Source organism: Engystomops pustulosus, chromosome 5, assembly GCF_040894005.1.
Source record: "Engystomops pustulosus chromosome 5, aEngPut4.maternal, whole genome shotgun sequence".
NCBI classification, from domain to species: Eukaryota; Metazoa; Chordata; class Amphibia; order Anura; family Leptodactylidae; genus Engystomops; species Engystomops pustulosus.
This window is the reverse complement of record NC_092415.1, coordinates 202958858-202972348: the sequence shown is the minus strand read 5'-3', so window position 1 is coordinate 202972348 and position 13491 is coordinate 202958858. Positions and strand designations below refer to the sequence as shown.

General features: G+C 43.5%; 1 protein-coding gene across 2 annotated transcripts in view; it reads left to right on the top strand.

Moving 5' to 3' along the window:
* The window catches only part of VWDE (von Willebrand factor D and EGF domains), an 89419-nt gene that overhangs the window by 29994 nt on the left and 45934 nt on the right, over positions 1 to 13491 (top strand). For both annotated transcript variants that reach the window (XM_072154379.1, XM_072154380.1), the window contains 6 exons: positions 3237 to 3451; positions 6850 to 6923; positions 7564 to 7837; positions 11578 to 11786; positions 12181 to 13127; positions 13210 to 13346. In XM_072154379.1, coding sequence (XP_072010480.1) covers positions 3237 to 3451; positions 6850 to 6923; positions 7564 to 7837; positions 11578 to 11786; positions 12181 to 13127; positions 13210 to 13346 — 1856 coding nt within the window. The remainder of the gene's footprint in view (positions 1 to 3236; positions 3452 to 6849; positions 6924 to 7563; positions 7838 to 11577; positions 11787 to 12180; positions 13128 to 13209; positions 13347 to 13491) is intronic.

The following is a 13491-nucleotide window of genomic DNA, read 5'->3' as shown; positions in this document are numbered from 1 at the left end:
TATAATACTGCCCCCTATGTACAAGAATATAACTACTATAACACTACCTCCTATGTACAAGAATATAACTGCTATAATACTGCCCCATATGTACAAGAATATAACTACTATAATACTGTCCCCTACATACAGGAATATAACTACTATAATACTGTCCCCTATGTACAGGAATATAACTACTATAATACTGTCCCCTATGTACAAGAATATAACTACTATAATACTGCCCCCTATGTACAGGAATATTACTACTATAATACTACCCCTATGTACAAGAATATAACTACTATAATACTGCCCCCTATGTGCAGGAATATAACTACTATAATACTGCCCCCTATGTACAGGAATATAACTACTACAATACTGCCCCCTATGTACAGGAATATAACTACTACAATACTGCCCCCTATGTACAAGAATATAACTAATTTAATGCTGCCCCCTATGTAAATGAATATGACTACTTTAATACTGCCCCTATGTACAAGAATATAACTACTATAATACTGCCCCCTATGTACAAGAATATAACTACTATAATACTGCCCCTATGTACAAGAATATAACTACTATAACACTGTCCCCTATAAACAATTATATAACTACTATAATAATGTCTCCTATGTACAGGAATAAAACTACTTTAATACTGCCCCCTATGTACAGGAATATAACTACTATAATACTGCCCCCTATGTACAGGAATATAACTACTATAATACTGCCCCCTATGTACAGGAATATAACTACTATAATACTGCCCCCTATGTACAAGAATATAACTACTACAATACTGCCCCCTATGTACAGGAATATAACTTCTATAATACTGCCCCCTATGTACAAGAATATAACTACTATAATACTGCCCCCTATGTACAAGAATATAACTACTATAATACTGCCCCCTATGTACAAGAATATAACTACTATAATACTGCCTCCTATGTACAAGAATATAACTACTATAATTCTGCCCTCTATGTACAGGAATATAACTACTATAATACTGCCCCCTATGTACAAGAATATAACTACTATAATAATATCTTCTATGTACAGGAATATAACTACTATAATAATATCTCCTATGTACAGGAATATAACTACTATAATACTGCCTCCTATATACAAGAATATAACTACTATAATACTGCCTCCTATATACAAGAATATAACTACTATAATACTGCCCCTTATGTACAATTATATAACTACTATAATACTTCCCCTATGTACAAGACTATAGCTACTATAATACTGCCCCCTATGTACAAGAATATAACTACTATAATACTGCCCCCTATGTACAAGAATATAACTACTATAATACTGCCCCTATGTACAAGAATATAACTACAATAATACTGCCCCCTATGTACATTAATATAACTACTATAATACTGCCCCCTATGTACAAGAGTATAACTACTATAATACTGCTCCCTATATACAAGAATATAACTACTATAATACTGCCCCATATGTACAAGAATATAACTACTATAATACTGCCCCCTATGTACAAGAATATAACTACTATAATACTGCTCCCTATGTACAAGAATATAAATACTATAATACGGCCCCCTATGTACAAGAATATAACTACTATAATACTGCCCCTATGTACAAGAATATAACTACTATAATACTGCCCCCTATGTACAGGAATATAACTACTATAATACTGCCCCCTATGTACAAGAGTATAACTACTATAATACTGCCCCCTATGTACAGGAATATAACTAGTATAATACTGCCCCCTATGCACAAGAATATAACTACTATAATACTGCCCCCTATGTACAAGAATATAACTACTATAATACTGCCCCCTATGTACAGGAATATAACTACTATAATACTGCCCCCTATGTACAAGAGTATAACTACTATAATACTGCCCCCTATGTACAAGATTATAACTACTATAATACTGCCCCCTATGTACAAGAATATAACTACTATAATACTGCCTCCTCTACACAAGAATATAACTAGTATAATACTGTCCCCTATGTACCGGGATGTAACTGCTATAATACTGCCCCCTATGTACAGGAATATAACTAGTATAATACTGTCCCCTATGTACCGGGATGTAACTGCTATAATACTGCCCCCTATGTACAGGAATATAACTACTATAATACTGCCCCCTATGTACCGGGATGTCACTGCTATAATACTGCCCCCTATATACCGGGATGTAACTGCTATAATACTGCCCCCTATGTACCGGGATGTAACTGCTATAATACTGCCCCCTATGTACAGGAATATAACTACTATAATACTGCCCCCTATGTACCGGAATATAACTACTATAATACTGCCTCCTATGTACCGGGATGTAACTGCTATAATACTGCCCCCTATGTACAGGAATATAACTACTATAATACTGCCCCCTATGTACCTGAATATAACTACTATAATACTGCCCCCTATGTACAGGAATATAACTACTATAATACTGCCCCCTATATACAAGAATATAACTACTATAATACTGCCCCCTATGTACAGGAATATAACTACTATAATACTGCCCCCTATGTACAGGAATATAACTACTATAATACTGCCCCCTATGTACAAGAATATAACTACTATAATACTGCCCCTATGTACAAGAATATAACTACTATAATACTACCCCCTATGTACAAGAATATAACTACTATAATACTGTCCCCTATGTACAGGAATATAACTACTATAATACTGCTCCTATGTACAAGAATATAACTACTATAATACTGCCCACTATGTACAGGAATATAACTACTATAATACTGCCCCCTATGTACAAGAATATAACTACTATAATACTGCCCCCTATGTACAAGAATATAACTACTATAATACTGCCCCCTATGTACAGGAATATAACTACTATAATACTGCCCCCTATGTACAGGAATATAACTACTATAATACTGCCCCCTATGTACAAGAATATAACTACTATAATACTGCCCCCTATGTACAAGAATATAACTACTATAATACTGCCCCCTATGTACCGGGATGTACCTGCTATAATGCTGATAATTTGCTCTTGCACTATAAGTTTATGCTATTAGGAATATTATTACACATTATACAATGTCTTAGCAGTGGTGGGTGGAGAATACTTGGTGCTGTACTGTTGGGTTCTGCCCTTGGGTCCGGTGATGTTCCTGGATATATTTGGTGATGATTGGCAATCTTGTATCTTGCAGCTGAGGAGACGAGTGACTCGGATCTGGTTCTCTCCTCTTGTGATGTGAATCTCCTTCCCTCCGGCTGCCAGAATGGATCGTGCTCTCAGGCCGCCCTGTATTACTCCGCAGTCATGGACTTCACCACAGATGGGGACACTGTGACCCGCATCGGAGCGGAGCCCGTACATAGCAGCAGTTTCCTGTGGAACGGTTATGCTCCCGACCCTGTACAGGTGCTGCAAAAAGCAACAATAATGTTCTTAATTTTAAGGGACTTAAAATATTTATCCAAAAAAAATTATGATTATTCTCATGTATGGATAGTTGTACATGGAGATGAAATTCTCTCCCCTGGGGGGAGATCAGGAGTGTTGTGCATACTCCTAATACATTGAATTTAATGAGATATCAGTATGCATCTACCTCCCCCTAGAGGCCGCCACAAACACTGGAATAAAGTATTTTCAAATTGTGTCAGCTGGCATGACCATGTAGCCAGTGTTATGTATTGTCCCTGGAGAGATGTGTAATCAGACCTCACACTGCTGTGCACTGTGCTCTCTGTAGCCAGTGTTATGTATTGTCCCTGGAGAGATGTGTAATCAGACCTCACACTGCTGTGCTCTGTGCTCTCTGTAGCCAGTGTTATGTATTGTCCCTGGAGAGATGTGTAATCAGACCTCACACTGCTGTGCTCTGTGCTCTCTGTAGCCAGTGTTATGTATTGTCCCTGGAGAGATGTGTAATCAGACCTCACACTGCTGTGCTCTGTGCTCTCTGCAGCCAGTTTTATGTATTGTCCCTGGAGAGATGTGTAATCAGACCTCACACTGCTGTGCACTGTGCTCCCTGCAGCCAGTGTTATGTATTGTCCCTGGAGAGATGTGTAATCAGACCTCACACTGCTGTGCTCTGTGCTCTATGCAGCCAGTGTTATGTATTGTCCCTGGAGAGATGTGTAATCAGACCTCACACTGCTGTTCTCTGTGCTCTCTGCAGCCAGTGTTATGTATTGTCCCAGGAGAGATGTGTAATGAGACCTCACACTGCTGTGCTCTGTGCTCTCTGCAGCCAGTGTTATGTACTGTCCCTGGAGAGATGTGTAATCAGACCTCACACTGCTGTGCTCTGTGCAGCCAGTGTTATGTATTGTCCCTGGACGGATGTGTAATCAGACCTTTGTGTATGTTGTTAGTAGCAGCAGGACTGTGATATATGTATTTATATTCCAGGGTTGTACCGGTTGTGTATCCTCACACTTCTGTGCTCTCTGCAGCCAGTGTTCGGTATTGCCCCTGGAGAGACATGTAATCAGACCTTTGTGTATGTTGTTAGTAATATCAGGACTGTGATATAGGGATTTATATTCCAGGATTGTAAATTCTCCAAGTGCATTGGGGGCATGTCCTCACACTGCAGTACTCTTAGCTCTCTGCAGCCAGTGTTATGTATTTGTCCCTGGATAGATGTGTAATCAGACCTTTGTGTATGCTGTTAGTAGCAGCAGGACTGTGAAATATGAATTTCTATTCCAGGATTGTAATGGATGTATATCCTTACACTGCTGTGCTCTGTGCTCTCTGCAGTCAGTGTTATGTATTGTCCATGGAGAGATGTGTAATCAGACCTTTGTATATGTTGTTAGTAGCAGCAGGGCAGTCAAATATGAATTTCCATTCCAGGATTGTAGCTTCTCGATGTCGCGTCACTGCTGTCCTCTGAGATCTCTCCATTGAGCTGCTTCACAATTCATTCCTTCTGCTCATAATAGAAGGTGTAGCAGACTCAGAGCAGAGGGCAGGGACTGTGGAGCATTTTAACGCAGAGAGCACAGAGCACTCCAGTGAACTTGGAGATGCTACAGAGCTAGAAAATTAATCAATATTTTACAGTTCTGCTGTTAGTACCATAGTATCATAGGTCTGATTGAACAGCTCTCCTAACACTGGCTGCAGAGAGCACAGAGCACAGCAGTGTGAGGTCTGATTACACATCTCTCCAGGGACAATACATAACACTGGCTGCAGAGAGCACAGAGCACAGCAGTGTGAGGTCTGATTACACACCTTTCCAGGGACAATACATAACACTGGCTGCAGAGAGCACAGAGCACAGCAGTGTGAGGTCTGATTACACATCTCTCCAGGGACAATACATAACACTGGCCGCAGAGAGCACAGAGCACAGCAGTGTGAGGTCTCATTACACATCTCTCCAGGGACAATGCATAACACTGGCTGCAGAGAGCACAGAGCACAGCAGTGTGAGGTCTGATTACACATCTCTCCAGGGACAATGCATAACACTGGCTGCAGAGAGCACAGAGCACAGCAGTGTGAGGTCTGATTACACATCTCTCCAGGGACAATACATAACACTGGCTGCAGAGAGCACAGAGCACAGCAGTGTGAGGTCTGATTACACATCTCTCCAGGGACAATGCATAACACTGGCTGCAGAGAGCACAGAGCACAGCAGTGTGAGGTCTGATTACACACCTCTCCAGGGACAATACATAACACTGGCTGCAGAGAGCACAGAGCACAGCAGTGTGAGGTCTGATTACACATCTCTCCAGGGACAATACATAACACTGGCTGCAGAGAGCACAGAGCACAGCAGTGTGAGGTCTGATTACACATCTCTCCAGGGACAATACATAACACTGGCCGCAGAGAGCACAGAGCACAGCAGTGTGAGGTCTCATTACACATCTCTCCAGGGACAATGCATAACACTGGCTGCAGAGAGCACAGAGCACAGCAGTGTGAGGTCTGATTACACATCTCTCCAGGGACAATGCATAACACTGGCTGCAGAGAGCACAGAGCACAGCAGTGTGAGGTCTGATTACACATCTGTCCAGGGACAATACATAACACTGGCTGCAGAGAGCACAGAGCACAGCAGTGTGAGGTCTGATTACACATCTCTCCAGGGACAATGCATAACACTGGCTGCAGAGAGCACAGAGCACAGCAGTGTGAGGTCTGATTACACACCTCTCCAGGGACAATACATAACACTGGCTGCAGAGAGCACAGAGCACAGCAGTGTGAGGTCTGATTACACATCTCTCCAGGGACAATACATAACACTGGCTGCAGAGAGCACAGAGCACAGCAGTGTGAGGTCTGATTACACATCTCTCCAGGGACAATACATAACACTGGCCGCAGAGAGCACAGAGCACAGCAGTGTGAGGTCTGATTACACATCTCTCCAGGGACAATGCATAACACTGGCTGCAGAGAGCACAGAGCACAGCAGTGTGAGGTCTGATCACACATCTCTCCAGGGACAATACATAACACTGGCTGCAGAGAGCACAGAGCACAGCAGTGTGAGGTCTGATTACACATCTCTCCAGGGACAATACATAACACTGGCTGCAGAGAGCACAGAGCACAGCAGTGTGAGGACACACCCACAATGCACAAGCAGCAATTCTGGAAAAGAAATTCCTATTTCACAGTCCTGCTGCTACTAGCTACATACATAAAGTTGTGATTACACAGCCGGGGGGAAATCCATGAGACCTTTAACTAAATCTTTCTTCTGGAATGGGAACTTTGTATCTGTAGTAGAAATGATATCAAGTCAAATGCATTGATGTAGATTCTCTCTTTAGATCACAGTGAAGGACATTCCTACCGTCTACTGCTACTCATTCACTGACCCCCACATCATCACATTTGATGGCAGGTAACATACTATGTATCACTTTATATACACAATAAAGATATTGCTGATGATTGATGGAAGGGGAAGGGTTAAAGGAATCTCCCATCACAATCCATCCTGATAAACCAGGGACATTACTCATAGATCCTGGTACCGGGACTGTGGTATCTTCTTATATTTGTTATCCATGGCCTCCTTCATTCTAAAATCAACTTTTATAATTAAAGTGCTGTAGCTTCACAGGCTGTTACACTGTCCCCCCCCTGCTCCCTCAGCACTTCCTCCTCCCTCTGATGTTATCTCACTGCAGCACAGGAAGTTTCAGCAGACAGTGGGAGGGAGGAACTGCTCCTAAACACTGTAACAGCCTATCAATCTACAGCATGAAAGGGCTCTGGTAACACCCCCAGGATAATTTTAAACATTGATTTTAGAAGGAAGGAGGCCATGAGTAACAAATATAAGAGGATTACTACAGTCACGGTGCCTGGATCTATGAGTAATGCTATTGTAGTGAGTAATGAGCTATGCTAGTTATGCTAATGAGTCAGAAGTGCTGCTTGGGGTGTTACCAGAGCCCCCCCATGGTGCAGCTTCACATGCTGTTACACTGTCTCCCCTTTCCACCCTGGTCGGACGATTAATATGTTTCTTATTTCAGAGTCTATGACAATTTCAACACCGGGACCTTTGTGCTGTATAAAAGTGCGTCACGTGACTTCGAAGTTCACGTCCGGCAGTGGGACTGCGGCAGCGTAGACCACCCAGCGTCCTGTAACTGCGGCTTCGTGGCCAAGGAAGGGGGCGATATCATCACCTTTGACATGTGCAGCGGTCAGCTCCACGAGTCTCAGCCTCACCTCGCTGTCAAGACTCAAGAATCTGCAGAACCCAACTTCAGGATTACAGAATCTTATCACGGGAGGAAGATGACGGTCAGTACTTCAAGACACATAACACATGGAAATCCACAGTCAATGTCCGACCCTTTAAGGAGCCTTGGAAACCAGGAATAGTTATAGTAGAGTCAGTGATAGGTTTCTCTACAGCCAATCATGAAATACACTTACCTCACTTACCTCTCTCTGCTCCTCCACTCATACTCATTACACAAAGGTCACTCAAGGTCGTAGAATTGTATAGTTTGTCTGACTCCTTAAAGGAAAGCTACCATTTGATGTGATGCATTATGAAGCAAACATACCCTGAGAATGCTGTAGCTACACTGATGCAGGAACATATCTTGGTTAATCCCTGAACTGAGTGGTTTTGCTGAAAAAACAATTATGACATTCAGGACCGTGGAAAAGCTGGGTCAGGCTGGCTGCCTAGATCAACACATTAGACACTGAGCTTGTAATTACAAATGGAGGTTAGTCAAGACACGACTAATCAACCTGAGCTGGATCACTCATACACAGCAGCTGGTGGATGGTGCAGCAATTGATTATTCTGCCTTCAGGCACAACCCAGGGATTACATCATCTTCTCCTGCAGAGAATAACTCACATGCTAGGAGAAGTGTTGAACCAGCCACAGTAGATCTTTCATTATCATAATGTTATATCTGTTTTTTCAGCAAAACCTCTAAGCTCCGGGATTAACCAAGATATGTTCCTGCATCAGTGTAGCTACAGCATACTCAGGGTATGTTTGCTTCATAATGCATCAAATCACATGGTAGGTTGCCTTTATGGAGCCTTGAAAAACATAACTAATAACCACAACTAGTTAATGGCTCGGGCACGGGTACACCCTATTCCAGAATATCTCTGCTCCCCTACTCCGATAAGATCTTCTTTTAACCCTTATTTTCTTAAAGGAATATACCACCTTAAAGGGATCATATCTCCTACAAGGTCACATATAACCAAGATCTATGTCCAATATTAACATGTCTGTATTGAGAAAATCTTTGTCCTAAACGCCAAGAAATATTCACTTTTATTTATATTCAAATGAGCCCCAGGTGCACTATGGGAGTGGCCAGGTGGTCAAGTGCACTTTCTTTCTCCTCATTTTATTATGGGAGAATTTGAGGTGCTGGATGCTGAAACTGTATAAAGCGAGGTTCCACCAGACCTCGTGGCCACATCCGTGGTGCACTGAAATACTTAGTTACATAAAAATCCAGGCCACAGATTGGCTTAGTTGTTATGTCACCTGACAGAGGACTTGGTTTTCTTTGTCCTGGCTCCCCCTCTCCCTACATCTCCATCTTATGCATTCAAGACTTCTCCAAAGCTGCCCCTGCTCTCTCGAATTGTCCTCCTCATCCTATTAGACTCAACCTCACCTTACACTTATAATTACTATATTTCAACCAAAAATGTTCACTTAATTAAATTCATTTCCATTTCTCTCACACTTAAAGGAAATCTACCATCACAATCCATCATGATAAACCAGAGACATTACTCATAGATCCGGGCACCGGGACTGTGGGAATCTTCTTGTAACAGTCTGTGAAGCTGCAGCACAGAGGGGCTTTGATTTCACTGGGGAAGAGCACTTTCCCCTCCCCCTGTGTGAGATGACATCAGGCAGAGAGAGGGGGAAGTGCTGAGGGAGCATCGGGAGGGTGAGACAGTGTAACAGCCTGTGAAGCTACAGTACATAAAACCTCCAGAGCCCTTCTGGCTCATTAGCATCATTTCAAATGTTGATTTCAGAGGGAAGCAGACCATAAACAAATAGTGAGTGTCCCTGGTTTATACTTCTCGATGGATATTCCTTTAAACTTCTCTCAAGCTGCCCCTGTTTTCTAGGATTGAATTCCTTACTTGAAAACCTTAAGCTAAGGAAATATTCAGGACACATCAATCATGAAAACATTTTTTACACCATTTAAAAACCATAATATTCACCAAATTGCAGAGGAACTAATAACCAGTGATGTCATCAGAAGGTCGCCATCTGTCAATCACAGCTGAACTCCATTACACGGGAAATTACACATATGCGCTAGCGACTCCGCCCGCTATACACGCGTCTGTTTTCTATAAGGTTCATGTAAACGATTATCGCCCATTTGGCCCCATATGTTACCCCCCTCCCCCCTTTCCACCAGCCACATATCAGCCCCAAACCCTTCAGTCTCTTGATTTATGACGAGACTTATAGCTGTAGGGTAAAGCCCGGCTTTGAAATGTGATTCACGGCTTCCGACCGATTAAGGGGTTAACTCTCGGGGCCTGTGGGAAAGTAGGAATCCACCTCCCCGAAAACAGATGTTCTCAGATGGTCCCAGTAAAGAGAGACAGAGGCCGAGACGATTGTAATATTTACATTGTAGCAAATGTATGGGAGTCACATGGGACGCGGCCCCCGCACTGTAACGCCATTGTCCGCCAGTAATGTAACGCTACGGGTAACGCCGGATCGGGGATCACGTGACTCATACATTTATCTTTCCAGGCCAAGTATATTGCATTAGGTCAGGCTTGTAATGGTCCAGCTGTTCAGAGTGACGTCTAGGGGATTGGTAACTGGGAAGATTAGGGATTACGATATGTAACAAGAGAAATTCTTCAAGTATCACAGCAACGAGCTCCACGAATGAAGACATAATATGACCATGACCCTGATAGAATCTATGGGGTCCAGGAGGAACATGGAAGTATTAAATCGGAACACCTTCACCCACATCCCCCACCTCCATCTGGGGGTCACAGCTTAAACTCTATCTGCCCTGACCTCAGCTTAAACTCTACCTACCCTGACCCCAGCTTGAACTTCACCTGCTCTGACCTCAGCTTGAACTTCACCTGCCCTGACCTCAGCTTGAACTTCACCTGCCCTGACCTCAGCTTGAACTTCACCTGCCCTGACCTCAGCTTGAACTTCACCTGCCCTGGCATCAGCTTGAACTTCACATGCTCTGACCTCAGCTTGAACTTCACATGACCTGACCTCAGCTTGAACTTCACCTGCCTTTGCTTATGCATGGACTCCCCTTGCCCTGACCTCAGCTTGAACTCCACCTGCCCTAACCTATGCTTGAAGTTCACCCTACTTAAGCTCCATTTGAATTCCACATGCCCTACTATCATCTTAAACTCCACCTGCCCTGATTTATGCTTGTACTCCACCTGCCCTGACTTATGCTTAACCTCCACCTTCCCTGACCTATGCTTGAACGCCACCTGCCCTGACCTAAGCTTGAATTCCACCTGCCCTAACCTATGCTTGAACTCCATCTTGCACTCCACCTGGCCTGACCCCAGCTTGAACTCTACCTGACCTGACCGCAGCTTGAACTCTACCTGACCTGACCCGAGCTTGAACTCTACCTGACCTGACCCCAGCTTGAACTCTACCTGACCTGACCCCAGCTTGAACTCTACCTGACCTGACCCCAGCTTGAACTCTACCTGACCTGACCCCAGCTTGAACTCTACCTGACCTGACCCCAGCTTGAACTCCAACTTTAATATTGCCCTTAACAGCCTCTATTGATTCCATTGGTACCGCCACTGGCACCAGCCTAGTTATCAGAGTAGATGCTGGAACCACTGGCACCGATTACTCAAGAATGGTAAAGAAAAGATTTGCTGGAATCCTTTTAAGCGATGCTAATAGATGGCGGAGGTCTTCCTTAATTTGGTAGAATTCTTCAGGAGTTCATGTTATAAAATAGAAGGCTAAACATCATCTTCTCGGTTCTTGTTTCCAGATTTCATTCTCCTCTGGAGCTTTCGTCCGGGCCGACGTCAGTGACTGGGGGATGAGTTTAACGCTCAGGGCGTCCAGTATGGACTTCGGGAACACCCTGGGACTTTGTGGGACTTTGGATGGAAACGCAAACAATGATTTTCATGACAAAAAAGGAGTCCAGCTGGAGGAGACGTCCCATGGGCGCCTGTACTTCATCAACGAGTGGAGGTAAGAAGCTCATTCATAGATACATTTATCAGTGACCTCAATTAAAGGGGTTTTCCAGGATTGAAATAGTGATCACCTTTCGTTAGGATAGTTCTTCAATAATAGATCTAAGGGACCTATCACTCTGCTCTGCTTCCCGGACCTTCAATACCAAAAGCAGCCACTATGCAATGTATGGCACTGTTCTTGAGCAGTGAGGAGGCCACAATGCTTGTCTCTTCAAACATAAACCGTGGGGTTGGCAGACCCTCAGCGATCTGAAACATAGAACCTCTTCTAAGGATGTCCAAATGCTTGAAAGTGATCACCTATTAAAGGTTGTGGTCACCTTCCACCCAAATTTTACAGAATATTGATAAATTTATCCACTGTGTAAAATGTTTTGCTCTTCCAGGATTCCTGCAGGAGAAAGTCTATTTGATAAAATTCCAACTTCTCCTCCCCAAACCATCGAGAGGACCAAGTACTGTAGCTGTGCACCTACCACGGAGACGATCCCACCACAATCACCCAATACTCTCCTTGGCAATTCTCCGCTGGTAGTCCCCATCTGCACCGGCAGAGAGAATGTAAGGTTCCTCACGTTGATACCAGTCTTGGACATTACCAATGAGTATGTCTTCTCTACTGATACCAGTCGGGATCTAAGGAAACGTTCAGTGGACAATCTCCAGGAGTCCAATCCCTTGTCGGTTGAGGTGGACGTTCAAGGAGAGTTGTCCACAATCTCTATGGATTTCAAGAATGTATCAAGGAGAAATGTCCTCTCCAGGAGGCCTCCACATCACGTGGGAATCCTGAGGAAGGAGAATGTGACTATGAACCGGGCAAAACGTCAGAGTTATTATGAAGATGTGTCAACGTTTCCGTATCAAAGTCTAAGCCAAACAGACTTGGAAGGGTTCAGCTATTTCTTCCCTGAGGATCACTCGACAGAAACACTCCCGGAGCTTTTGCCTTCTTGGCCTACTCCATCAGGGTTGACGCATTCATACGTGTCGGCGGTCTGCCAGCAGGCGGTCTTTAACTCCAGTATCGGGAAACTGTGCGCTGGATTCCTGGAGAAACGTCTCATGGACGTCATTGACATGTGCATCACTGACATATTGTTAAAGGATGACCTTGGATGGACTGAAGCTGGTTTAGCACTCCTGGAGAACGAGTGTGAGAAAAAAATATTGGACTTAAGACAGGACCAAGCAAGGACCTTCCATGTCCCCATTGAGAAGATTGTCTTAGAACTAAGATGTCCCAACCTCTGTAGCTCCAATGGGCAGTGCATGGACTGGGGTTGTGCCTGCTTCGATGGCTACAGCTCCTATGACTGCAGTATCCTGTCTGGTAAGTTGGGTCAAATTCTGGACCTTCAGCAGGTTCTGTGACAATGTATCAATGTACTTATTCTCGTGTTACTCTTGTATAGATCAGGTCCCTGAAATTTCCGAACTTGAAAATTTTGGGCTTTGTGATGTCCGAAAATACGATTGCACGTCTGTAAGGGTATTCGGCCTGGGCTTCAAGGAAGTAGAGAGTCTGAAATGTGAATTTACAAAGCAACAGGTATGTAAATGGACTTCTACTGATCCAGAAATACATCCTGTATTATACTCCAGAGCTGCACTCACTATTCTGCTGCTGGTGCAGTCACTGTGTACATACATGACATTACTTATCCTGTACTGATCCTAAGTTACATCCTGTGTTA